General features: G+C 50.2%; 1 protein-coding gene across 1 annotated transcript; it reads right to left on the reverse strand.

Annotated features, from left to right (window-relative positions):
- Positions 1–947: 947 nt before the first annotated feature.
- Positions 948–22,817, reverse strand: PITX3 (paired like homeodomain 3). The gene is made up of 4 exons (XM_083865927.1): positions 22,646–22,817; positions 8,360–8,500; positions 3,493–3,698; positions 948–2,487 (listed from the first exon to the last, which is right to left on the reverse strand). Exons 2-4 carry the CDS (start codon positions 8,466–8,468, stop codon positions 1,924–1,926), a joined length of 879 nt encoding a protein of 292 aa, XP_083722053.1. The 5' UTR covers positions 8,469–8,500; positions 22,646–22,817; the 3' UTR covers positions 948–1,923.
- Positions 22,818–26,104: the final 3,287 nt, after the last annotated feature.

A 26,104-nucleotide genomic window follows, 5' to 3' on the forward strand; every position in this document is an offset into this window, starting at 1 on the left:
ACAGTGAGAGTGGGCTGACACCTGTGACTGCTTTCAGCATCTGCTCTTGAATACCTTCAGAAGCAACTGGTCCCTGTGGAAGAGGCTTTGGCAAAGACTGAGCAATTTACATGCTTGGTTTGTGAGAGACCTCTTACTGTTGTCCTAGTGAGGATCCATTCTTAGCAAAGAACTTGCTTTCTCTCTGCATGCTGACAATATTGCAGAACATGGGTTATGTCAGATTTGCCTGTCTTATTCTTCCTGGTAGGACAGTTTGTTATGAAAATATTTTAGGGCTGTTCTTTTCTATCTAAAGAGGAAAGTAAAATACTGGAGTTGTGTTTTCCCCTTGGAGCTTGTGCTTGATGAAGGGAAAGGTGATTGCACTGGGTAGAGAAGTCCTGCTCCCCTGCTGCATGTGAAGCTTCCTTGAGCCCTTGGGGGGATCTGCAGCCTCCCTTTGCACTGACTGAAGGAGCAGCTTTTCCAGGTGCCTGTATAGCTTGAGAGGGCCACCTCTGTTTTACAGCTTTCCCAACAGAAACTGAGCAGGGCACGTTGCTGTATCTGATGTCTCCCCTGCGGACCACTGCTCGGAGCCAGAGTGCCTGGGGGGATTCCCCTGCCCGGGGTTGTGGGAGCCCAAAGGCACTGGCCCCTTCCAGCACAGTGGGGAAGCCTGAGACAGAAACTTCCTGCTGCACTGGGTGCATGTAGACAGGAAAAAGGGAGGGGGCTCATTTACCTCTTCCTAATGTGTGTGTGGGATTGTTTTGTTCTGAGGAACCAGGTGTTTGATATCTAAGTGAGGAACATGGAGTACTCTTCCAAACTTCAGCCCATTCCAGCTTGGATTTCCTCATGCTGGTTCTTCTAAGGATGCTCACCTTTACCTGGGCTGCTGGCACTTGATTCTAGGGTTTGTGCTTTCAATAACCACACAAGCAGAAGCTTAAAGGGTTTGTACCAACTTTTATTATCTTTTTTGGAAATGGGATTTGGGAAAGGGAAGGAGATGTGCAAGGAGGAGCTGATTGTTGCAGATGGGGATGTTTGGGATGTATGCTGACAGCAGTGTGTCTGACCAAAATGACTGAAGCAGTAAAGCATGGCAGCCAGGACACTGCCTTGGTGGATGTGCTTCTTTTACAGGGCTTTTTGTTTTAAGGTCTACTTTGTAGGTTATTTCACATACAAAACAAGAAAGCATATTTTAATGTCTCTATGTGTATTTGTGTATATATATAATATAGATATATACATACACACATATTTTATATTCTTAGAACCCCCAACCCCTAAAGGCTTCAAGTCTGAAGGGCCATGTGTATATATGCATTATAAAGATATGCTAATTGACTGAGACAAGGCTTCCTTACTGCCTGTATGATAAATAAATGGGCAAGATATCTTTCATCGAAATCTTGCACATGTGCAGAGAATATGGTTCAGCCAAGCACCAACCAGCAACCCCCTTCAAGCTGTCCTGTCTCTGGCTATTTCCTGCAAGGGTGGTGGGAGGCTGCCTGTGCTGTCCTGGGAATTTGGGGGGCTCACCCCTGTGGGGCTTGGAGGGGCAGATTGAAACATACTTGGTTGTGCTGCCTGTGGGTCAGGCATCCTGCATGTTGGGGCTCCTGTTTCCCCATGGGACTTCCAGTGGACTCTTTTGGTTTATTTTACCATGGAGGAGAAGGTTTGGTGGGCAAAAAGGGAAGGGATTTTGAAGGGGAAAGACAGTCAAAATTCACCATACGATAGACAAATCTTCATAAAGGTTCGTCTGCCTGCTCATTCTTTTCTTTTCTCTCTCTCTCTCCCTGTCTCCCTCTTATGCTCTCATGTTCACTCTCATTCTCTGCAGGACGTACGCTGTTGTAGGGCTAAAGGTCTCCTTTTGTCAGGCTAAGGTCAAGTCCCTGGTTGGCAGAGGGCAGCCCTTCATACAGGCCTGTCCACGGCGTACTGGCAAGGGCTCAGGTTGGAGGCTGCCGTCTGCACCGCTGGGTAGGTGAAGTTGGCGTGCTGCTTGGCCTTCAGCCTCAGGCTGGCCAGGCTGGAGTTGCACGTGTCCCTGTACATGTAGGGGCTGGCTGTCGAGGCGTAAGGACAGGCACTGGATGAGACAGCAGAGTTGAGGCTCGGGCTGTTCAGATTATTGATGTTTCCCAGGTTGTTGAGGCTAGGGGCCGGTACTCCGGTCACCGCAGTAGGGACCATGGATGAAGGCATGGTCATTGAGGTGATGGAGCTGGGTGGGGAGAACATGGGCTGGGAGGAAAGGGGACTGACGTTCATGGAGTTGAAGAATGGAAAGCTCTTGGCCGAGAGCGGACTGCTGGCAAGCCCCTTGGTGGCCCAGTTGTTGTAGGAATAGCTGGAATACATGTCATCATAAGGCTGCATCAGTCCATTGAACTGGGCTCCAAAGCTGTTCTTGCACAATTCAGCCTGTTGGTTCCTCTCTCGTTTCCTCCACTTAGCTCTGCGGTTCTTGAACCAGACCTGCAAGAAAGAGAGAGGGAGGGCATAGGAATTGTTCTGGCTGACCTTGCAAGGGGCCTTGCCCTGGTTTCTTTGCCCAGCAAGACAAGAGCTGTTGAAGGGCTGGCGAAACTCCCAGAGAGATGGGAGGCTGAGCATCAGAAAAGAGCTGCAGCAAGATGTCTGGGCTTCAGGGTCATCTCCCAGCAGGAATCACCAGGTGGTCCTCAGCCAACAAACAGAACCCCAAACTGTTGCCATTTCACAACACACAGAATAACCCACCTCACTCAGATGCCCTTTATAGAGGAAGAAGAGAGGAAAATACTTGCTGTATTTCCAAGTGAAAACAGCCAGGAGGAGGGGTTGGGGCTGTGTGACTTGGGAGCAAGTATTTAGGGGATGTGGCTTGAAAGCTGCTGAAAAAGAAATAACTTCTCTTAACTTTATCTCAGGACTGGCTTGGAGTGGGGTATTGTAAGTCTGTCTTCTAAAAGAAAAATCTGTTAGTGTTAGAGGGGTTCAAACAATATAACTTCCTAGAGCATGGAAGCTGCTGGAAGGCTATTCATGGTGCTGCTAACTCATATTTCTAGTAGCAGAGAGAAGCTCTCACTCCAGCTGGAGCCCTGCCACACCATGCCTGTGACTGCACATTGGTTTGGGAAGCCAAAAGAGTGCCCTCCAGCAAGGGTAAGGCTGGGGAGTGAAAGTACTGCAAGGAAGGGGTCTGCTGGGTCAAGGCAGCCAGCTGGTGGGGCTCTGTGGGGCAGAGCCTGGGCTTTGTATCTACCTGTATAATTGCAAGGTGGCCCTGGATGGGGGAAGGCACCACCAGCATGGAATATGTGTGTGGCAGGATGTGTCAAATCTCAACTGCAGACCCTGGTGAGGTGTTTCCAGGACAGGGAATTTTTCTAGAGCTCCTAATTCCTTCCTTGGTTTGGGGACAGCTTGGTCATGTATCACAGCAGACTTCTTCCCCACAAGCTCAGGCCCGGGAATGTGGAAGGGCTGCAGTCCTACCCGGACTCGTGCCTCTGTCAAGTTGGTCCAGACTGCAATCTCCTCCCTGGTGCTCATGTCTGGATAACGGTTTCTCTGGAAAGTGGCTTCCAGCTCTTGGAGCTGCTGGCTGGTGAAGTGCGTCCTCTGCCTCCGCTGCTTCTTTTTGAGCGAGCCGTCTTCAGGGTTGGAGTCGTCCGTCTGGTTTTGCTGGGACTTCTCAGTGTCTGTGTGAGAAACAGAAAGAGGGAGAGATCCCCTGAGTTAACTTGAGGGCTTGGATGCAGTTGGGGAGCCTATCCTTGGGGCAACCAATGCCTGGTCAGTGAGATCCCCTTCCACTGCACCCACCAGGAGTGGTCCCATCTCCCTCTCTTGTCCATGCAAGTAGGCATCCACACAGCACCAAAACCAATTCTCCCTTCATGCAGCACAGCTTGTCTTTGTTTAACTGCCATAAATAGATGTTAGCTTCCAAGTAACTGGATTTAGATTTTCCAAACTTCCAGTATTTGAGTTTCATTTATCACAGTTCACATAGGGCATAGTGGCAGAACTTACCCAGATCTGCTTAAAACTCTCTGCCTAAGGTGTCTTTTAGAAAAACTGAACAGAAACTGACACTTACAACGTAGTGAAAGATCCAGTCATGTTTCTGTGGACAAGTGATGGGAAAAGGCAAATTGCAAATTGATAGCAAGCTGAGGCTCTTCAGTTAAGTATACCTGAGGAGCATGAGTTTTTACTCCCCTTTACATTCTTACTTAGGTGCATATGTTTTGATTTTTAAAAAATAAGGAAAGGCCTCTACCATGAAGCACTCTAGCATCTCCCTGTCCTTCTGCCCCGGCCTTCCTCCTGATTCACAGGTCCCTCTCCTAGAGGCAGTGTCTTTCATTTCACTGCCCATTAAATTAACATCTCAAAACTCTCCAGTGTTCACACTGATATCTCACTGAAATGTGCAGCTTAGCCTTCTGGGCAGCAAGTCCATGTCTGCACGCTGAGCTTTTGGCTGCTGTGGGTGGAGGTGGGCACCCAGCTGCTTGCATGTGCCACAGCCCTTTCTGGGGGCTGTGCAAATACAAGCTGGAAAAATGCAAATAGGGGCAGAATGCAAATACAAATATCTTCCATTTAGTTGTCCTCCATAGAGTGCCCAACTGCTCAAATGTGACACTTTCTTTTACGATGGAAGAAAGCTGTATCTTGTGTTTCATTCTGCTGGGAATCAAGAAAAGTCACCATAGAAGTAAACATATTCCAATGAAAATAAATAATTTCTGATGTTCAACTCCTTCCTCTGATCTAGAAGCCAGGTGAAGCATTTCCAAATGAAAATTGGGTCTTCAGCAGGGAGAGGAGGTGTTCTCTTACAGTGGGAAATAGTCAGCTAAACTAAATAGAATTTTTTTTCAAATTGCTCCCAAACCGTTCCACTTGGAAGAAGATTTAAAAAAATCCTGACATCACTCTGCTAAAACTGAAGTTTTTGTTTGGTTGCAGTTCTTTGAGTGGGAGCTAGTTTAAAAGGCTTCAAAGTCTAGAAAAATCTCTACATGAAGGTGTCTGGTACAGCCCCATAATGAGTAGGGAGGAAAGGAGACAGCAGCCTAGAATACAGCTGAGTCAGTGAAAAAAGGGATTCCACAAGTCAAATGGATGTGCTTTGGAATAATAGGCTCTGTCTTTTCCATTTAGTTTTTATGGGGCATCCGAGAGACCTAAAAGCATCTGAGCCCCCAGAGAAACTGCTGCAGGGCGTTGCTGTGCCAACAGCAGGTGCTTTAGTGAGCCCCAGGCCTGGAAGATGCTCCTGTCTCAGGAACCTGGTGCCACTACCTTTTTCCTATGACAGCCTGTTAATTCAGAAATACTTTCCTGCTGTTCCTGGAAAACCCTCCTTGTACTTGCCTTTATTCAAAGGGAGCAATGCTGGAGTTGCAGAGAGCATTTGCAGGAGAGGTGCTTGCTCTCCAAGGAGGAAACCCTGGGTGTGTTCAGTGATTTGCTCCCCACCAGCCACCTCTGCTTCTGTAGCACGTCTGATGCTATCCACCAGCAGGAATGTGAATGCAAGGACAGTGAGATGGCCATTGCTCACAGCAGCAGGGTATAAGTTGGTTCTTCTGAACAGGAAGGTGCTGTGTCCTGTTCTCAGCATCAGGACCAGTTTGTGCTTCCATCCAGGCTGTACCTGTACAAGAGCTTTCTCAGCATACTCTTGAAACAAAGCCATAGGAACTGAAAAGTGGAATGAAAGAGCTTGGTTGTGGTCTTGTGCTACTCTTCTCATTTTCATGAGCATCTTTGTTTGTGGATTCCATATTCAGCAGAACTCTTGGAAGCATGCTCTTACTGCGGATTTTTAGAGTGGCTCTTGCCAAGGAGATTAATCTGATTTCTCTAGCTCAGTGCTCTAAACCAGTATTGGATGCAGGAGATTCCTGCACTATCCACCTCCAGAAGAGATTAAATGGGGAGTGATGCCACCCATCTGAGCAAGTTATTAGGAATGGCTCAATACAGATGAATGGACAACATTTGGTTTGTTTGCTCATCTGCTGAGCCTGGGTTAATTACGAGCCTGATGCATACAGGGGATGTATTCTTACCAAAGTCTCTGACAAATATTCATTTCCAAAGGGGCTGCTGTGAAGCAGGAGGCTATGCCCTAATTGGGAACTACTGCCCAGGACTGCCCTTCTTCACTCAGGAAAAAACTATACCAAGAGGGAAAGAAAATGGAGTGAAGGTACCGCTGGTTTATGGGCTACATCTGGGTGAAAAAGATCACAACACATCTTGTTTGGTATTCATCTTCTCAACACCCTCTGGTATACCTGCTTTCCATAAATCATAAGTCTAAGGAGAAGCAGGAATCCCAACTTTGAGCCTTGAAAAATCTCTGGAGTTCATCTTGGTGTCCTCTTTGTTTCCACATCTGCTACCTGTGTTTCTTTCTGCATGTCACCTCTTTTCTACTTCTTCTATAAGCAGGAAATAAGTGTCCTCTGTAAAAGGTGCAGAGTTTTGACTGACATAGTGGGGACCCAAACTATGGCAATACAGGGAAAGAAAGGAGACCACAGAAAGGATGTGGGTGTCTTGAATCCATGCTGAGGAGCACAAAGGGGGAGATGTGGGGCAGTTCTTTACCTGCCTCACTCCTCATCCTTGCTCTCCCCTGACCTGTACTGCCTGATGAAGCCTAACAGAAGGGGGTGTTACAAACCATGCCATACAATTGGAGGACACTTGATTTCCCTGAGTGCTGAGCCCAGACCAACAAGGTTTGTGTTCACTTCCTCAGGATCTCTTACTTGTGTGGATGAATGAAACAGGGCCAAGGAGAAGTAGGGAGGCTGCTCTATTGAGGGGAGTCAAGAAGTGCTAGAAGTGCAGCCCTGCCCCTGTCCCAGGCAGCCCTTGGTAGCCAGCTCTGTTCTGCCTGACACTGTTGATACATGATGGAGAGGCCATCAGCCTCTGGTGCAAAGGCACAAACTGTCAGCATCTGCAGACAGGTAATGCTGACAAACAGTCACTCCCAAAACCATTTTACTTCTAGACTGTTTAAGACAGTGGGGAGTGATGTAGCCAGGCATCCAACGTTTACTGTCACCCCCAAATAGGTTGTGGAATATATCTTGTACACATTCGCCCACACAGTGAAACGACTGTGGCCATAGCTGGAATTAGCCGCTCATGCCTAATGGAAAGAAAAGTCAGTGCCTAAATTGGCACTTCTACAGCATGCCAGGGTGGGCTCAATAGGGAAGGCCACTTGAATGGAGACACTCTCATGCATCCAAAGCAGCTGACGAGGAGCCACTGAGCTTGGGGATGTGCCCAACTAAGGTACGTGTGCAGTGGGGAATCTGTCAGGTGGATTCTCTGACTCTAGTTATCCCAGTGTAACTCCCTTCATGATACTTTCTCTGGGGAATTTTAATCTGCATCATTATCCTTATTAGCTTTTGTATGCGGGTGAGCCTGGAGGCTTTACACGAGAGCAACGGGCTGTCCCCAGCCCTCACTCCCTCATGCTGGCACTGGCAGAAGCAGCTTTGCACTGTCCTGACACATCCAGAATAACAGGGGATGGAATAGTAACCAGACAGATGTAAAATCCAGAGGAAACCATAGCATTTGGTAGCTGATTTCTGAGCGGCTGTGAATGGTGATGTTGCTTATTCAGAGCCTGATAAAGAATTCAGCAGGCTTGGGAATGGTTCAGCCTTTGGGAATGGTCAGAGGCACCTCTGTGGGAGAGCAGCAGAACAGTCCACCAGGTTTAACTTTTTCAGTTAAAGCAGGAGCAGGACAGTGCTTTCCTTTCGTCTTAATGCCTGAACCTGGAAAGCTCAGCCTAAGGTTTACCTTTACTCTGGAAAGTTTAAACCCAAACAATTTAAACAGAGGTAAAAAAAAAAAAAAAAAAAAAAAAGAAGCGCTGTTTAAAATTAAGTGTAACCTTCTATGCCTTGGATACTTCCTGTGTAGTGGGGAGAGCTCTCCTGCTCTGGGGATTCTGTTTAGGCAAATACAATAAGATCTTGACTGGGCTGTGACCTGACTTGCCTGGCTCTGGCTGGCCATGAGCTGTACCCTTGTGAGCAGTGGCTTCCTGCAGCCAGGGCCAGATGACCCCACCACTGAGGTGATATTCCCAACCTCTCAATAGCTGTCATTGCAATATGGACCCTTATGCCTTTCCCCTGCTAGTTGGCATAGCCATGCTGCTGTGGAATTTTGCTGGCTCTCAGTACAACGGGAAACTGTTCCTCTGGGAGCACTGCAGCCAGCTCCTGCAAGCCACTGGCCACCTAGATTCACCCACAAGGATGGGTCAGGGTTTTTATTGTATCTTGAACCTTGCACTCACCACTGTGGTCCTGCCCTTTGCAGCTGTGCTCGTGTTGAGGCGTTCCAGAGTCGGAGAGAGACAAGGCTGGGCTTCGAGCCTCCGCGTCTGCCAGCAGGTTGAAATCCATGGGGCAGGGATGGGTGGTGGAGAAGGAGGAATCTGAAAAACAGTAGTCACAGGGTGATCAGAGAGATCAATGTGTGTGTGACCTCTCCTCACCACCTCCAGCAGGGACTTGCCTTGAGGAAAGGTTAGGGAAAGGAAAGGATTGCTCTGTGATCCTTGGACACCTTGGAGTTTCTTGGCTGGAAAATGGACATACTGGGCTTTCAGCTGAGCTTCCCTATAAATCAAAGATCATCTAGTGACACTTCTATTTGCAGCCTTCAGAGAAAGAGCCTCCAATTTATAGGTGACATTCAGACTGAAATAGCAACGCCGGGAGCATGCTGTGTAATGGAGATCTGAGGAAGTGGTTCTGGGCCAGCCAAGGGCTGTTAGCACCTTCCCCAGTCATCCCACCTCTCCCATCCTCCCTGCCCAGCTTCTCTCCTCTTTCTCCCTTGTTTCTCCATGAGCTGGCCAAGCCTAAGTAAAGCTGTTCAGAGAGCACTACATTCACACATCCCAAAAGAAAAGCATTCCTGTGCCTGGCACTGATAAGAAGGCACATCTGCCTGCACAGTCACTGCTACAAGCAGAGATCCAGGCAGTGCAAGTGGACTCCTTTGGGGTACACAAAGACCTCTGGAACCTGAATTAACATGGGAATCACATTTCACATGCTTAGGTGCCTGGGAACGAGTGGTCCTGGCTGCATCAGAAGCTTGCTTCCAGCCTTAGATCAAGCTGATTTTAGGCTCCCCCTAACCCCTCAAGAGGCTGGCCTGTGCTGATGAGCCATTTTCCCAGCATCCCAACTGGGAAGCCATCAGTGCTGCTCCCCATGATAGCAGGAACCACTGTGACTCTTCTGCCACCTCTTTCCATACCTCTCTGTCCCAAGATCGATTCTTTTCATCATTCACTTCCTTATGGACCCTGCACCCTCCAGCTGTATTGCCTAAAGGAGCTCAGCTGAGAGCACCACTTTGTTCTGGACTACATTGGATGCTCATGAAGAGGCAAACACGAGGCAGTAAATGTTCCAAGCTTGGCTACATCCCCTTGGAAAGGTGAGCTGGCTCTGTTTTAGCCCCTAATCTGAATTTTGGATCATAACCCAGCAAAATGCAGGATGTTTCACTGCCACCGGTGCACAGTTTATGAAGGCTGGATCACTTTGAAGGGACCACAGCAGTTTCTGAAACTTTGGCCACTCCCACCTGATACCTCACCTTCTCAGCTAGGGGTCCTTTCATCTAAGACACAACAGCTGATACACTGTGCCAGGATTTGGGACCCCTGGGTTTAGGGAAGTTTAGACCAGGTATTTGGGACTTTCAAACTTTAGGTGGAGATCAGTTGTGAAGGCTGGATCCTGGGTGGTGAAGGATTGCCCAGCCCCTCAAATCCATGCATGTCAGGGAGGCAACATGCTGAAGACAGTCTGGACTGTGTTAGTTTTTAGACATGTAAACAAGAGATTAATCACATAGCTGTTGCACCTCATTTGGAGGAGGATGACAGTGACTAAGGATGTATTTTCAGAGCTGTCTAAAGCCTCCTTTAGTCAATTTGCACAAGGCTGCTGCCAGGGCCCTTGTCAGGGCTGATCCCCATACCAGTAGTGGGCTTTCCAGGCTGTGATGAGAGTGAAAGGGGCCATTTCTAATGGTTATCTGGCTGGCTTCTGCACCAGATCTCATTGCCAAAACCCCTGCAGTTTTCCTTGCTCTTCACTTCTCTTGACCTCCATTCACTGCACCTCCCAGGTACTGGTGGGGCAGTCTCAACACCGACCTCAGTCAGTGCTCTGGAAGCAGCACCTAATGAACCAGGACCTGGTTCTGGTTTCCCAGACCTTTGCCTTGCTCTGGGCTTCTCCTCTCCTGTGGGAGAGAAGTGGCAGGACTCAGGCTTTGCCACGAGGCTGGTTTCCATTTCCACTTTGTGGCAAGCCTGACCTTTGATGTCTGCTGGCTGTGCTAAGCTCCTGGCAGCAGCCTGGCACAGCCCTGTTGCATTCTGCTGTGTGTACATATATGAAGTGATGTGACAGGGGCTGTGTTTTCTTTAATACCTTTGCATGGAGTAGGGGAGTCCATCTGCTGCTGATATTGCCGTGGCTTTTAGCATTACTCTCAGAATTATGCAGAAACGCGCAGTGAATTAATTCCATGGATTAAGTCTTGATTAAGATGTGTGTCACTTTGCTGTCTCAGAATTTATTAAGAGCCCTTCTTGAGTCTGCAGCAGATGGAATTTCTGCCCAATGTTTGTAGATGATAATTTCCCCTCTTCTACAGCCATTTGCATATGATTGCATCTGTCAAGCACAATTTCCTCTCTTCTAGAGCTTGACTCTGTACTGGATGATTTAAGGAGGAATTCAGATCCTTGCCTTGCTGAAACTCAAGGACAGTGTCCTCCTGTGCAGGGTCCTGTTTGCTCTTTTTTCCACATCTTGCATTGCTTTCATCTGTACAAACTAGAGTGAAGATGGTAAAACCAGGGAGGAGTATCCTATATAGGCAAGGTTCCATAGGTGTAAATGACAACACAAGGTACAAGGCTCAGGAGAACCTAGTCCTGTACTGAAAATCTATGCCCCATCCTGGGCTGCACCAATGCAGTGGTTGCAAAGTTCATCCAAACTGCTGGACACAACATAGCATGCTGGCCTGCCTCAGTGGGTACTTAGATAAAAACTGGTTATGAAGTGTGGCCAATATTCAAGTTTAAACTGGGACTTGTGGCTGAGCACAAGTTTGCTTTGTGAACTGAATTTAAAAACAGGAGGATTTCAGAGAGGAGATGTTGTATACATACATATATATGTAATTGCATAACCTATTGCATGTGCCATATGTGGTGACATCAAGGAATACCTGCTCAGTTTGCTCTGAGCAGGTCAAGGAGAAGCAAAAGCAAGGGGAGATCTGCTCAGCATGAATTTAAAAGCAGGAAAAGTCTGCAATGGTGACAGCATATGAGGTCTGTACCAATGTATGTCCTCAAAGGCAACCCCAAGCTACTGACACAAAAGGCTGTAAAGTATTCTTCTAGATTATACAGGCCTTTTGGATTAAAAAAAAAAAAAAGAGCTTTCATCCAGGTTGGCTAGATCTTGCTGTAGGCAGAGACATTAAGAAAGTCAGCACTAAACCTTCGTGGCATTCCTACTAAGTCGTTTGCCCAATCTCAAGAAATCAGTGAGATTGGCACCTCAAAAATATTTTTAGATAAAATCAAATTTACCATCTTCATCTGACTCTTCATCTCACTTTATTTTAGCATAAAATAACAGTTTCTTTAGGGACAGCTCCTGTACTAGCAACATGCAGCAAGGCTTGCTCAGAAACTTCAGTTTGGTAAAACTAGCCATGGTTCCCAGTCTGCTCCAGCACCTGTAATTCCAGTGTATGTTATTGCCCCTGAGATAGAGGTTCCCAAACCTCTAACAAACACATTTCTTCTTCCAGTCACTGCCCATGTGCATCCTCTTCTTGATGCCCATGTGAACATGCTGTGGTCACCTGTACAAGACCCTCCAGCCAGAACAGGGAGTTGCTGTCGCTGTTCCATGGGCATAGTGGAGGCCAGGGGAAGAGCATTCCTGGCTCTAGGCCTTCTCTCTTTTCAAATGCACCCCCTTTCTGTTTCTGTGTCAGTTCCCAACTGCCCAAGCCGGGGCCATTTAGGCAGTAGAAGGAGGACACTCCTTTGTGAGGAGGGCGACCTTGTTTACCTGAACAGAGAAACAATGGTCCCTGTGACCCATCTCCTGGTTCTCAGTAACACACTGCTCCATCACCTGGGAGCAAAGAGGCTGTTGCTTGGGTTTTGGTTTTTTTTTTTTCTTTGAAGGGGTAGGAAGGAAACATAAAGGGTGACTTCAAGCAAAGTAAGGTCAATTATAGGGGTGGCTTTTGTGATGTGTGTCTTGCCCGTTGAGAGCTGCCTAGAGACTGACTAGTGTGTGCTGCTCGACTCTCTGCACTGCCATTGGGGAACAGGCTTCCTGCTGGACCTGCTTTGACAGGTTGATCTGGAAGTGAAAAGCTGTCTCTTGCATTGTTTTGATGTTGTTTCACATCCCGTGGGCATGCAGGGGTGCTTCAGCAAGGACCTGATGCTTCAGGTTCCAAGATAGCAGTACAATGACCACTGATGACCCAAGGAGAGGAGGAAGCCCTAAGCTGGCCTCTCTTGAGCACATCAGCACAGCCCCGTGGATCTGTGAACTCCCTGCCTCCAGCCAGGGCCAGAGTAGCTGAATCTTCTGCTCGGAATTGCTGATCTCCACAAAGAGTTCAGGGTTACCCCTCAGGCTGAAAGGTGCTCCACAATCATTTGGAGGGAAGTGTCCTTTCATTCTTGCATCCCCTGAGGTGAAGGTATGATGTTACACTGGATTCTTAGGGTCAGATCTGTCTCTTCCTGCTCCATCAATCCCAGAAGTCAAACTGCTGCTGATTGCTTCACTCCTCCCATGCTCACGTTCCCTGTGTGCCGGCTTACTTTTAGGAGAGACAAACATTTGGGACTCTATTTAAATGCAGATTCTCAGGAAGATGATCTGCCTCTGTACTTTGGTCCCCGTGAGGGACTGAGGTAAGGTGGAACAGCCCCTGCCCCTCCCTCTGCTCTTTGTCAAAGAGGAAGTGATTGAGAATGTGCCTGTTCCCTCTCAGAACAGCATTTTGTTCTCTGGACACATGTGTTTGTTCAGGCGATGGTGCCATCAGAGTGCCTGTGGGCTGGAATTACAAGTGACACATCAGCACAGCACGTGAATCGTGCAGCAACCAAGAGTCAGATTCTCTTTGCTGGCCAACACAAGTGCTGCCTGTGAGGGGCTCTTTCCCCACTGCTAGAAAGCAAGAAGGATGGGGTGCAAAATGAGTTAATATTTGTCTCCTTGTGACTATTGCAATATAACTATGGGGAGACCAAGGTCACCCACTGCTAAACATCGTGTAGCTTTAAATCTCTAATCTTAATGGAATTGCAGCAGGAACCAAGAGCGACCATTAATCACTGGAAGATAAACAGCAGCAGCCAACTGGTGACCCGGAGCGCAGGGCCATTACGGGACAGGAGAGCAAGCCGCCTGCCTCCAAAAACATCAGGCTGTGCACAGCCTCGGGCTGCCTGAGCAGTGGTTTCGGGTGCACACTCAGAAGTGGATCATCGACCTCCAGCAGGGGCTGAGTCACAGGTTATAATAAACTTTATTTCTCGATTTAGTCCCTACAGCTGGGCACTAACCCCTGAGCTCCTGAGGTGGTGTAGTGCTGAGGTGTTCGTAGTGGTGTGTGCTGCTTTGAAGCCTGGAACATGGTTTAGGGGTTTTACTTCTCTCATCAGTAGGAATTGCCAAAGTGTCCTGAGGCACTTAGTGGCTTTGTTGTCAGAGCAAGTTGTCTAGCACCGCACACACGGATTGGGCTGCAGAGCACTGAGAGCCATGCACAGAACTGCAGTAGCCCAAGCCCTTGCTGCCAGCCTTCCTGGCCACAGCTAGCAGCAAGGAACTGAGAGCTGGCAGCTCTCTGACAACGGGGTCCAGGTTATTTCTCTTTTTGTGCATGGCTCTAAGGAGAAGTTCCCAAAAATGTGAGGTGGGAAGAGGGTGAGGAGGTAAGGTGCTGCCATTGACTTGTCTTATGATGTAGGTAAAACTATTTGACTGTTCTGGGATTGTATCCTTCATCTCAGAAATCGTGTAAATGAGCATATCTGAGCTGGTGGAGGTAATGAAGAAAAAAAAATTTAAGTGCTTTCAGATCCTCAGATAAGAAGTGCTAGGAAAAAGCCCAACAAAGCTGGACACTGCCTAGTGCATTTCCTGGGGGATGGAGGCAGCCTGCAAGACAGGATCAGGCCACTGGCTTCCCTCATTTTGACAAGAACTTCCAGCTGCAGAGGAGGATGATGGCTGAAACCTCTGCTCTGGGCGCCAGAGGGTTAATAAACTGCCTGTATTCCGGAGGATTATCACAATGGAAATGTCCCAAGGATTGACAGCTCCATACTCATGTCCACAGCAAAAAAAGCCCACAATGGAATGTGTCCTGTCCGCTTATTTGATGGGCTGCACTGTGTCCCTGTGCTGTGGAAGCGCCCTGATGTCACCATGGCCCATACACAGTGCATCGTTCCCCACAACAGGTGTGTCTGCAGTCCCCCAGACTGCTGCAGACCCTGCCAAGCTGGAGCATTGGGTTCTGCAGAGGCAGGGTAATGTGCTTGGGCTTGGCTTAAAGCAAGTTCTTTGCAATAGTATCTCTGGACCTCACTGCTACCCTTAGCGTACCTGGATATTTTCTGAAATAGCACGCAAAATTTGGAAACAAATTGCTAATTTTAGCACTTCCAGACTTTCTGCAAAGTTGTTTTTTTTTTTCCTAAACTAAACATTCATAGTTCTTGCATTCTTGTAAGCATTTTGCTTCAAGTCTCTGTGTTTGGCTGTATTTCCAGTGTCCCTTGGACACTATGCCTCAGTGGGGTGTTTGACACCTTGGATCTATCAACCAGGACTGGGATTTTCATTCTGACAGACTGTGCAGTTATATTAATAAGGCTACATTTGTTATGGCTTCCTTTGTTTATTAGGCATCTGGAACAAAATAAATCAGCAAAAACTCAGTTTTGCCCAAACAACTTTTGACCACATAAGGTGTGGATCCACCATGCAGGAGCGCTAGGAGTGAGAGCACGGTCTGCAGTTATGGGAGAAGGAAAGTCCTTTAGGGAAATTAATCCCTTTGTTTTGGAGAAGGGAGAAAAAAGACTGATTTCAGTAAGAAATTCTGCCTGGGAAAATCTTGCAGCTGAAATAAAGGATCTGCTAAAGTGGAGTGTCAGCACTGGCCTGGCCAGAACATACTGACTCTGTTCATCCCCATCCACCCTTGCCCACTCCTGCAGCCCTGTCAGGCTGGCTCCAAAGCAACTCGTGCCACTACTGAGGGATCTGCCTGCATCTGCATGAGAGAAATAGCTGCACAGCCACAGTGTACAAGGGATCGTGATCTGCTTTTGTGGAGCCGGGAGCAAGAGGACACAGTTGCAAGGCGGGATCCCGGGCAGGAATGAGAGGTGCAGGCTGAGCCTGTCTGCAGCTCAGCCGAACACGCGCTGCTCATGCAGCAGCAAAGGCCACCGGGGCCTGGCATCAGCACATCGGTATGTGTTGCTGTATTTAGTTGGGCGATTGTATAAATTTGACTAATTATTCTGGCAGTCAAAGGAAACTGGCCTGATTCCTATGGGGGGCTGTGCTTGCAGAAGCTGGGCAGGGTCATTTCTGTATCTCTGTGGCTGTAAAGTTGGCTCATTTTAGGGAGGCCCAGATAGCTCTGTGACTCCAGCTGCTGTTAGGGGATTTGTATGCAGATGGAGGACAGTGGATGAATCAGATGTTATCGAGGATGTAAATGATTCTCACAATTAGTAAACATGCTCAAGAAAGTTCCTCATCAAGGGGATAATGCAGGGGGTTGAAGGTCGGGATGGAAGCCCTGCCACCAGCAAGTCACTCCACTATGGCTTTCTGACCTCTGTGCACTAGAGCTGCCAGTGTCTGCCATCCATCACCACTTCTGGAAATCCTTTCTGGAGAACTTCAACATGATCACAAAAATTTGTTCTATGACAACTCAGCAAAACCAGCAGCTATAAAGAAGCTATTTTGGGGGGAGGGTTGCTACTAGATCATTGTTTTAAAACACCCTGTCAGAGCTCAGTGGGTCGCAGAGCCACAAATGGAAAAGAGGTAACTGCCAGGAGTGATGGCCCCACCAACCACCATGGCCAACGAGCAGCTCTGTTGGTTAAGGAAACAAGAGCCCAGAAACTGCTGGCTTGCTCCGAGGGATGTGTTGCCTCAGCGCAAACCCGCAGTGCTGGAGGGAGCCAATGTCTGCTGTGCTTGGCTGTAAAGTTTCCTGATGATTTGTCTTTTTTTTCCCCCACCAAGTAATTTGTATTTAAATTCTTTTTAAAGCTCTCTGGCAGGAAGATCCTTGCAGAATGGAGACTGCCGTGAATAAAACAAGTGGATGATCTCAACTCACAGTATCCCTCCCCTCTTCCTTGCGATACTGCAGCTGGTAGGGCTGGGGCAGGAGGGGGGTGGCTCCGGGAGGGATGCTGGAGCTTGTTCCCTCTCCACACCGCATCTTTATGGACCTTGCAACATGCCCTGAAGGTCAGCGTGTTTACCCAGACGCTGTTTGAAGGGCCGAGGGAGGCGATTAGCAAACACTGCCGAGGCTGATCCTGCAGGCAGGATCGGGCCGCGGGTCGCCCGGGATTCCCGGCGCGCACCGGCCGCGGACGCGGTGCCTGTCGGGGGCGAGGAGGAGGAGGACGGACGGGCGGGTGGGTAAGCGCAGAGGGCTAGCAGCCCCTCTCGCCCAGAGGCCCCACTCGAGGCCGTGGCAAAATGTCTCGCGTCCCTAAATCCAGGGCGCAACAGTCATTGCAAAAACAAAACCAAGAGGTTCGACTTTGGGAATCCTGAAATGTGGGAGTGTGCTGCCTCCGGACTGTGTACAAAGCCTGCCTCTTTTTTTTTTCTTTTTTTTTTCTCCACTCCTACTCCACCTCCCCCCCCGCCAAATCCTCAGTTTTTCCATCTGCTCGAGGCCGCATCCCATGTGAAGCCCTGGGAGGTAGGCACTTTGGGTGGGTAGGGGAGGAAGCTGCAGAGCCCTAATTACTCAGGCAGTCTGGCCCTCGGGCGATCCCATCAAAGCGGCTCGCAGAGAAAAGGGATGGGGCAGAAGGATGTGAGCCATCTCACTGCGCTGCTGCCTGGGTCACACCACGTCCCGTGGACGGGCCAGCCTGCTCCGGGAACGGGGCTGTGCCGCACAAATGCCTCTGTCACCCTGACAGCGACAGCTCCGGGGCCAGGGAACGGCTCTCCAGCTTCCCACCCTCATCTGCACCTCGGGCATATCCGAGCTCAGGCACTGGGGCACTGTTATTAAAACCCACCCAGCACAAAGTAAGCTGTGAAACCCTTTTAAATGGGACAAGAAAGTCCATATTTTTCATCACTTTGGTATTTCTCTCTGCTTAGGTATGGATCCATACAGAGGCTGACCTTTATAGCTCGATCAATTTACCACAATGATCTTTTTAATTTTTTTTTAAATTATCCTAGTACATCCTATCCTCTAAATCCCCTTCCTTATTTTGGAAGAAAACCTCTATGCATTTACTTTTTTTAAAAAAAAACAGCCTTCAAATAAATGCAACCAAATAAAACCCAAACCCAACTCACAGAACTGGAGTTAGAATATTGTGGCACCAAAAATAAAACTGATGGAACAAAAAGGGAATTTCATGTGGTTTTCATTGTTAAGTCTAAGCTCAGAAACAAACAGGAAATAAAAATGGCTAAAACAAAAGAGATTTCTTTTAAACTGTGTTCAAATCTAAGTGGGGAGCTGCTTTATGTGGGAGGGATTCTATGTTTATTTGCTTTTCAAAAAAAGGAGTAAATAAAAATGTCCACACGCAGACAGGTCAACTTGATTTACCGTTAAATCCTCATGTTTCACAATGGTCGTTTATAATCAGCTTTTTAAAAAGAAAATTAGACTCATATAAATGGCAGCATTGCAAAGGGGAGAAAAGGCAATGGGTGGTGGGAAGGCTGCTTCTGTTTTAAATAAGGTTGAGGGGAAGAATGAATGGAAAGAGAGAGAGAGAGGTGGAAGTAACTGTGAACCTGTAGTCATTTGTTTTATTCCATCTTGGTACTTTTTCAGTTTTTGCAGAGAGCTCAGCAGGTGCTGATCCTTCCAGCCTGTGCCACACCATTGAAGCTCCCCAAATAGCAATTTAATGTATATATTTGAAAAAAGAAGCCTATAGGAACAGTGCTATGTGATTCAGAGTGGCATATATGCTGTATCCTCCCAACAGAAGTATTTCTTAGGCTCTCAGATTTGGGACTGTGAACTTGTTTGAGAGGGGTTTATAAACAGGTGTCTCAATCACAGTAGCTCTGACAGTGATTTTTAGGGGTTAATTTAGTGCATGCAGGACCCAGCTTCCCCAAGCTGGGGATCTGCTAAGATCCCCAGTAACTACAGCTCCATTAATGCATCTCAGAACATTTTGAATAGTTGAAAAATCAGAGGAACAAAATTATTATCAGTTTCTGCAAATCTAGCTCTGGTTTCCCCGCTCTTTTGCACTATTCAAAAGGGTGTGTTTATTTTCTGGTGGAGCTGTGGTTTAGGAGATAGCAAAGAGCATCAGACTGAGGGTCAAGGGACAGAGGCTGCATTTCTGACTCAGATCAAGTAATTCTGCCAGAGCTCAATTTCTCCTCTGCTCAACAGGGATATTTCCCTTCATGCTAAAGCATCCAGAGATCCATGTATAGAAAAGCTAGTAGTCTCCTGAGGAGAGAGACCATTAGGTTCAGGTCTTCAGAAATGAGTGTTCCAAAGCTGAACTACACCCACAAATCAGTGGGAAATTTCCTGTTTGGGGTAGAGGATTGACTCTCTTCTTGAATCTGCTTGGTAATACTCTGACACTGATGGGAAGGGAAGGATCTCTCTTGCTCACCCCCCCCATCTTTTTAAAGCCTAATAACAGAAATGTCTCTTAGCTTCTCCCCAGCTAGATCTCCTAGGTCTTTCCTGAATAAAACTTCTATTTTTTTTCTTTTTTTTTTTCCCCAAAACCGAACAGATCTATTGCTAACCATCCCACAGGAATTGCTCTGGCTAGGCTGCCATACCTGTCCTCCTCTGGGGTCAGAGGGAGATGAGGATTCAAGCAAATCCTTTCCCACAGAAGTGACCCCCCTCTTTGCTGAGTCTGGCCCCGGTCCCTTGTGCTGCTGAGCTTCCAGGATCAGCCTGTGGACTCCCTTAAATGCCCCAAGGAAGCCCAGAGCTAATAACCAGCTTCATTCAATTCCCAGTCACATTATTATCCAATCTGCCAGAGGCATTAATATTCAGAGGTGAGGCGGGAGGAGGGCAGGGGTGCTGGTGAGGGGGAGCAGCACACAAAGAGGAGGAAGGGAAGTGTGGCGGACTGGCCTCAGAAATATTCCTTCTCCAGCCGTCCGAAACCTCAGACTATTTCAGCTGGGTGTTGACAATAGAGGGTTTTTCGAGCCTCAGCACGAACTTTGATACCAGCTGGTAGAGACTGTTCCTCAGCCAACAGCAAATGCTCAGCCTTGGCACAGCTTAATGCCCTCAGCCCCACTGGCCCACAGCAAGATGGGGAGCTTTGCCCCCTCTGCCATCAGGCCCTAAGTAAATAGCAATCTCCCGTTTTTGAACTGCCAGAGAAATAACTGAGCCTGCTCAGAGACGCCACAGCCTCCCGTTTCAGACCCTCCTCTCTCCATGGCACCACAGTCTCATCCCGTTGCCTTCCTGATGCAGGGTGCACAGCTTGAAACCAGCAGTTCTCCCCATCTGGGACTTTGTTCCCAGACCCAGGTACCTCCCCTGTCCCCAAGGCCAGGGCACATGTGCCAGGTCACGAGACAGACCTCATGTCCCCTGCTCATCTCATCTTCCTTTTGGAGCGGTCTCCTAGATCAGGTTTCCGGCTTTTTCTTTTTGGCAGTCTCCAAAGTCAGCCTCACCTCTCAATCTCAAGGTTTTGGGTAGCATCTGACAGAGAGAAGAAACCTCTTTTTTTCTTTTGCCAGCTCTCCATAGGGAACATTAACCAATACTTTTGCAATCCAGTCACAATTTGCTGATCTATTAATTGCCCCAATTAAGCCCTTATAGAAATGTAATAGATATTAATCGAGGCTTGCAACAGTTTCTCTGTCAAAGATTAATATTGGTTTTTAAACCAGTGCCTTGGACAGGAACATAGGTGGGCTTGCATGGGGAGAATCTGGGCTGCAGGTCAGGCAAACCCAGGAACCACAGTAACAGCAGGAAAACCACCGCCCTTGCCCAGACCCGTCTCCAGGCTGGCAGGGAAAGACATCTCTCTGTGAGGTTCCTTATGAGGAGTATTTGCTAATGAAAAATAATTTTAAAAATATTTAAATCAAACTCTGCTCTTCTTCAGCAGACATCTGTGAAAACTGAAAGCAGCTACCATGATCAGATAGTCCTTCAGGAGCCAGCAGGCAGCCTTTTGTCCCTCACAGCAAGGCACCATCAGAGCCTGCAGAAATACCCACCCCCTTCAGCTCACCGGCAGGCGGAGGGGCTTGGACGTGGTGCCAGGAGCCAGGGAGACACTGATCCCATCACCAAAAAGGTGGTTCTTTCCCTGTCTTTGGAAGATGGGACAGGAACAGAGGTGAGACTCTGAAAGACACCTTCCTGAGCCGTTGCTTTTAGCATCTCCCAAAATTGGAGATGGGAGAGAGCCATTTCACCCCTAGCATCCTGTCTTCCAGGCCACGGGCCATTTGTGGAAGACCCATAAGTTTGTCTGGGGGGCACCAAATTCCTCTCTGCTCGCAGCACTGGACTCCACTTAGAAAGTGGACGCATTGTGGGCCCATCAGTCGGGAGGCTGCTTCCCTCCCAGGTGAAAGAACGGGAAGGACATGAGGGATTAGTTCTGATTTCTGCGCTGCCAGCTCGAAGCATCAGAGGGGTGCGGCGGCCGGGGGCTCATCTCCAGGCTCCGCGGGGCACCGGCGTCCTGCAGCAGCGCGTTCCTCTGCGGCCGCCCGTGCGGAGCCGAGCCCTGCACACGGGAACCCGGGCGGGGAAGGGCGCGGAGCCCCGGGAGCTCCGGCCGAGGGGCTGCTGCCCCGAGCTGCCCAACCCCAGAGGGGAGCTGTGAGGGGGGCTTGCGGCAATCCCCATCAGCGCCTCTGCAGGGCCCTGGCGCTGCCGGGGAGGGAATCCAGCCCCCTCCCCGCTTGTCCCCTCAGCTGTCCAGCCGCGGGGGCGCCGGGCGAACGGCCGACAGGTGTGCCCCGCTCGGCGGCACCGGGCCCGCCGCCCCCCTCCCTCAGCCCGCTCCAGCAGCTGCGGCGAAGCGCCGGCATCGGCCCCCGCCTCGGGCTGCCTCCCCCGCCGGAGCCCCGGCCAGCGCCCGTTCCTTTCCCCCGCTCCGGGGAGGAGGTCGGGGGAAAGGACAAGAGGGTGCCGCACTGGCGGGCTGGCTCTTCCCCCGGAGCCGCACTCGTTGAGCGGGGAATAGACGGGGCAGCGGGCAGTGCCGGCTCCGTCGGGAGCCCGCTACAGCTGGCCGGGCTTCCCGGGCGTTCGGCGGGACGGAGGGACCCCGCTCTGCACCGAGCCTCCGGCGCCGGGGAGGCGGGAGAGCCCCTGAAGGGCCCGGGGCCCGACAGCCGGTCCTGCCCGCAGTGTCCCAGCGCCGGGCAGGCTCGATCCCCCGGCAGAGCTGCGCGGGGTCGGCGCTCCCTCCCCGGTCTGTTATTCCCGCTCGGATCCCCGGAACCCCATCCCGGGGCGCGGCGTCCCGGGGCAGATCAGCTCCGTCCGCCGGGGCCGGCTCGCTTCTCCCCGGCGCTACAGGGAGGTCGGCTCTGCTGTAAACAGGAGCCAGCCCTTACATAAATATAATTTATCCAACTGTCCAAAAGCCGTCGGGCTGCCTTCCTTTTCCCCGGCGACATCTCCCCGCCTCTGCTCCCTGCGCCTTCTGCCCCGGCCCCTGCAGACAGCTGAGCCGCAGCCGCACCGCCGTTATTTACAGCGAACCCCGGCTTATTTAAACAGCCCCTGCCCCTCTCCCCCGAGTGGAAAATGACTAAGTTTAGCAGCGGCGAGAGGCTACAGCAGCGCTTGCCGGGAAGGGGCCCTCGTCGGCCCCGAGGGGACGGTCGGGGCTGCGGAACCCCCACGGCGGCGGGTCGGGGCTCGCTGGGCCCTGCAAGGGCAGAGCGGTGGAGGCGCCGCGCCCCGCCGCCAGCGATGGGAGACGAGTTCGGCCGGCACAGCCCCGGGACCCCTTCTGGACGGCAGGGCAGGGCTCTGTCCGCCCGCTCTCACCTGGTGGCCGCCCCTAGACCCACGGGAGGCGAGGGAAAGCCGAGCCCGCGCTGCCGAGCGGAGCGCACCGAGCCGCCCCGCCGGGGATGCTCTTACCCTGTGCCAGCGTTGGAAAGATTACCGCCGGCTGGGCTGCTGTGAGGGGGCTCAGAGAAAAAGGAGGGGAGAAGCTCGCCCGGAAGGCGGAGGAAGGAAAGGCACTTACAGTGGCTCCAGATGCGGATTCGGCTGAGCGGACTTAATCCTGCGAGAGGGGCGAAGCTGACCGCCGCCCCGCGCCCCGGGCTGCTCTGCCGCTGTCAGAAAGTAAATCTCCCCGGCTCCCCGGCCACTTTGCGCGTCCCTACCGGCCCGCGGCTCTCGGGGAGGGCGGTGGCGGAGGGCGCCGGCCGACTGCCTCCCATTCACCCTGTCCATTCACTTTATGGCGGGCGGCCGGCGCCCCCCGCCAGCTGCACCGGGCGCCCCGCTCCCTCCCGCCCGCCCCATTCCAGCTGCGCGCCCGCCGCCGCCCGCCCCGTCCAGCGCCGCCCGCCCCGGCACCGCCCCCGCCCGCGCCGCCCAATCGCCTCGCCGCTCATTTACATACGGCGGCAGCCCTGCTCTCAGATTGGCCGAGGAGGGCGGCAGGCCGCGCCCCCCTCCCCGCCTGGCCCCGCCCCGTCCCGCGCCGTGCGGGGTGAGCGGCGGGGCGGGCGCGGGGACACGTCCCGGGCTCGGGGCTCCGGGATCCGCCGGCCCCGGGGCAGGGCACGGTACTCCTGTGCTTGTGCACTGACACACTGCTCTATCCTTCACAGCCTGCCTGCCTGCCTGCCTCAGTGCTTGGCGATCCGCCACCCGGGAACCCGTGCTGAGCATCCGCTCCTCGCAGTACTGGCGCGGCGAGCCTGGTCGGGTTTTGCAATTGGAACTACCAGCCAGACAAAGGTTTTTTTTTTTGGAGGAACCAAGTCCGTGGTCAGCTGGGAGCAGTTGGAAGCGTTCCGCTGCACGGTGGAGCAGCAGTGGCAGGGGATGCTCAATCACAGGCTGGTCACTGATGCGGCTCCAGGCGGTACCGGGAAGCGCCTCTCCGGCAATCCTGTGCCGCTCCTACCGGGACACGGCACCCTCACCGGCTGTGCGAAAAACACCGCGCCCCAGCCCGCTGACAGGTCTTTTGGAGCCCAAATGCTGCTCGTGGTTTAGATTCCAGCCTGGCTTCTACTGAAGTTCACGGCAAAATCCCTCTCGAGGAGTGTAGGGTGCGATCACTCCCTGAAATGTCCCCAAATGCTCGTACCTGCTACAGCAAGCCTTGAACGTGTCGGCACACACATTTTACTCCAACTAAACAGGTCCCCTCTCTCCCGGTGGTTACAGGGAGAAGTTTGTAGAAGCCTAGGCTTAGCCTGGGAGAGGTTTATCCCTGTCAGGCTCTTCTGGAGCTCGGTGTGTGATTCTATGGTCTGCTTTTCTTGAGGTCATTCCCATGTCAACCTGCTCTCCAATTTATGATGTCAAAGGTCACCCTCAAGCTCTTCCACTGACATATTTTAAAGATTAGGAAACAATGTTGTGAGAATAGTAGTGAATTTTAACCCTGAATGATTTACCAGCCATACTTATGGAGCCTAATAAATGCATAACATAAAGATACATGGGAAGACAAATGCACACGAAGCAACACAGGATGTTAAAAGAGGTTAAACATCGTGGATTATTGTTCAAAAACATGCACTGACATGTTAATTCAGTAGAAACACAGAGAGTTTAAAAGGAATCACAACACTGACACACTTGTGAGAAATTACCGTGGTTTTTTTAATGGTAGTAATCTGGGGCTTGTGTTTACCTCACTGTTCTTTTGCCTGCTAAAAAATGACAGCAAGCTAGACCACATCTGTTTGTAGCTCAGATTTTGATCCACCCGGGCACAGGTTTGTCTCCATTAAGAGAAGCAGACACAGTGTAACAGCACTAGCACTTTCCACAGGGCAGTCTGTCTCTATCACCACATGCCACAGGGAAGCAGAAAACCGTGCATAAGGTCTGCAGCAATGAAGGGACTGTATTTTCAGTTGCCTCTCTCTCCCTCCAAACCTTTCACCATCAGTAGCCTGCAGCAAATACAGTCTGTGCTTACAGTTACAAGTAATAATGAAACAAATGTATTTTTAGCTATTTCCCTTGGGGACTATGTCACAAGTTGGTTCCTTGTAGAGCACAGTGTAAAGGCTGCTGGATTAGACCATCCAGGGAACTGCAGAAGGAGTCTGTCATCAAGGCATCCTCCATCCAATTGCTGGACTGACCCCTGAAGGGTGTCTTTGGGAGGGAGGGCTCTAGTGCTTGTCATGTAAATGTAGAGCTTCTTGGTTAGTGCCAAGACCTCTGAGCTGTAGTGCATCTTGTCTTGCCAGCAGGAAACTTCACTGCTGGGGAAGAGACCAAGAACTTCACATGGGTTCAGGAGACCAATGTATCTTAGATAAAATAAAATAGAAAAGAAAAAAACACAAGAGCAAGCCAAACCAAGAGTGACCCTGATTCATGTCTTGGCAGAGAGATGGGATATGCAAAAGAAGGGAATTACTCAGCATCTTAGACACCCTTCCTTTTTCAGCAGCTGGGAAGAGTTTGTTCTCAAGGAGACCCTGTCTCTGCCAGACGAACATGGTCCTCCTGTTGGATGGGTTCACTGCTCTTGGAGAGTGGTGCAGTTGTTGATGATCACAGTTTCCATCTCTGTCTTAACTGATCTTTTAGCCGTGCCGGATCCATGCCATCAAATGCCTTAAAGATCAGGACTCAAGCTTGAATTTGGCTTGGCTTTCATGCCAAAAGGTGGCCTAGAGAGCAGAGGTAGGTTTGATGCACTGGTGGCAGCCAAGGCTCCCACTGCAGCATGCTCTTCTAGTTGGCATTTGACAATCACTGTGGGCTTCATGCCCAGGTGTATCACGTAGCTGTAGTCTAGCCAAGAAGTGACAAAGATATGACTAACTGAGCCCGGCTTGCTCCTGCCAAAAAGGCTTGGCTTGCCTTGGCCAAGGAGAGACAATGAAAACATTACACTGGGAAGTTCACTGTGGGAGTTTGATGTCACTGGGAAGTGAAGGAGTGTTCTGGAGACACAGGCTAAGTTGAACAGGGTATTTTAGATTTAGGAGTCTGCTCTGCAGCTTTAATATTCTACTTGGTATAGTTTGTACAGTTTTTGATAGTTTGTGTAGTTTCCAGAGAAGTGTTTTGATACTTTTGTTTCTGCAACAGCAGCTCTGTTGTTTCAGTTGTAGGTCCTGACTTGGATTCAGGTTGCGTCAGATGCTGCATACCAGTTTTCCTTTGGAGATCAGCTTTGGGCTAATCTCCACCTGAGCTTGCTCTGAAAAGGAGTAACTGCTTAGAAACACTGTGTGCTGCACATGTTCAGTAGTGGTTTTGGGATGCTTAGCTCTGGGGAGAGTGGCTGCACATAGTTTCTAGCCATGACAACTGCTTGTATCTTCTGAGAAACTCCATCTTTCTGCCCCTTTTTTGAGAGACCTTACTAAACATCTGAGAAACAGCAAAAGCCTCCAAGAGGAGGGGAAGAAGTTTAATCTCTCTCAGACTACTTAACCTGCTGGAAAATTTCTGTGTTACAAATGCACATGGGTCTGATATCTGGGCTCTGAAG

This window comes from Zosterops lateralis, assembly GCF_965231275.1.
Source record: "Zosterops lateralis genome assembly, chromosome: 8".
Classification (NCBI taxonomy): Eukaryota; Metazoa; Chordata; class Aves; order Passeriformes; family Zosteropidae; genus Zosterops; species Zosterops lateralis.

Excerpts from the sequence above, each read along its gene's own strand:
- PITX3 (XM_083865927.1), bottom strand. The coding sequence starts at position 8,468 with ATGGATTTCAACCTGCTGGCAGACGCGGAGGCTCGAAGCCCAGCCTTG. Across the intron at positions 3,699-8,359 it reads CAAAGGGCAGGACCACAGTG|ACACTGAGAAGTCCCAGCAA; the intron begins GTGAGTGCAAGG and ends TTTCTCACACAG. Across the intron at positions 2,488-3,492 it reads TGACAGAGGCACGAGTCCGG|GTCTGGTTCAAGAACCGCAG; the intron begins GTAGGACTGCAG and ends TCTTTCTTGCAG.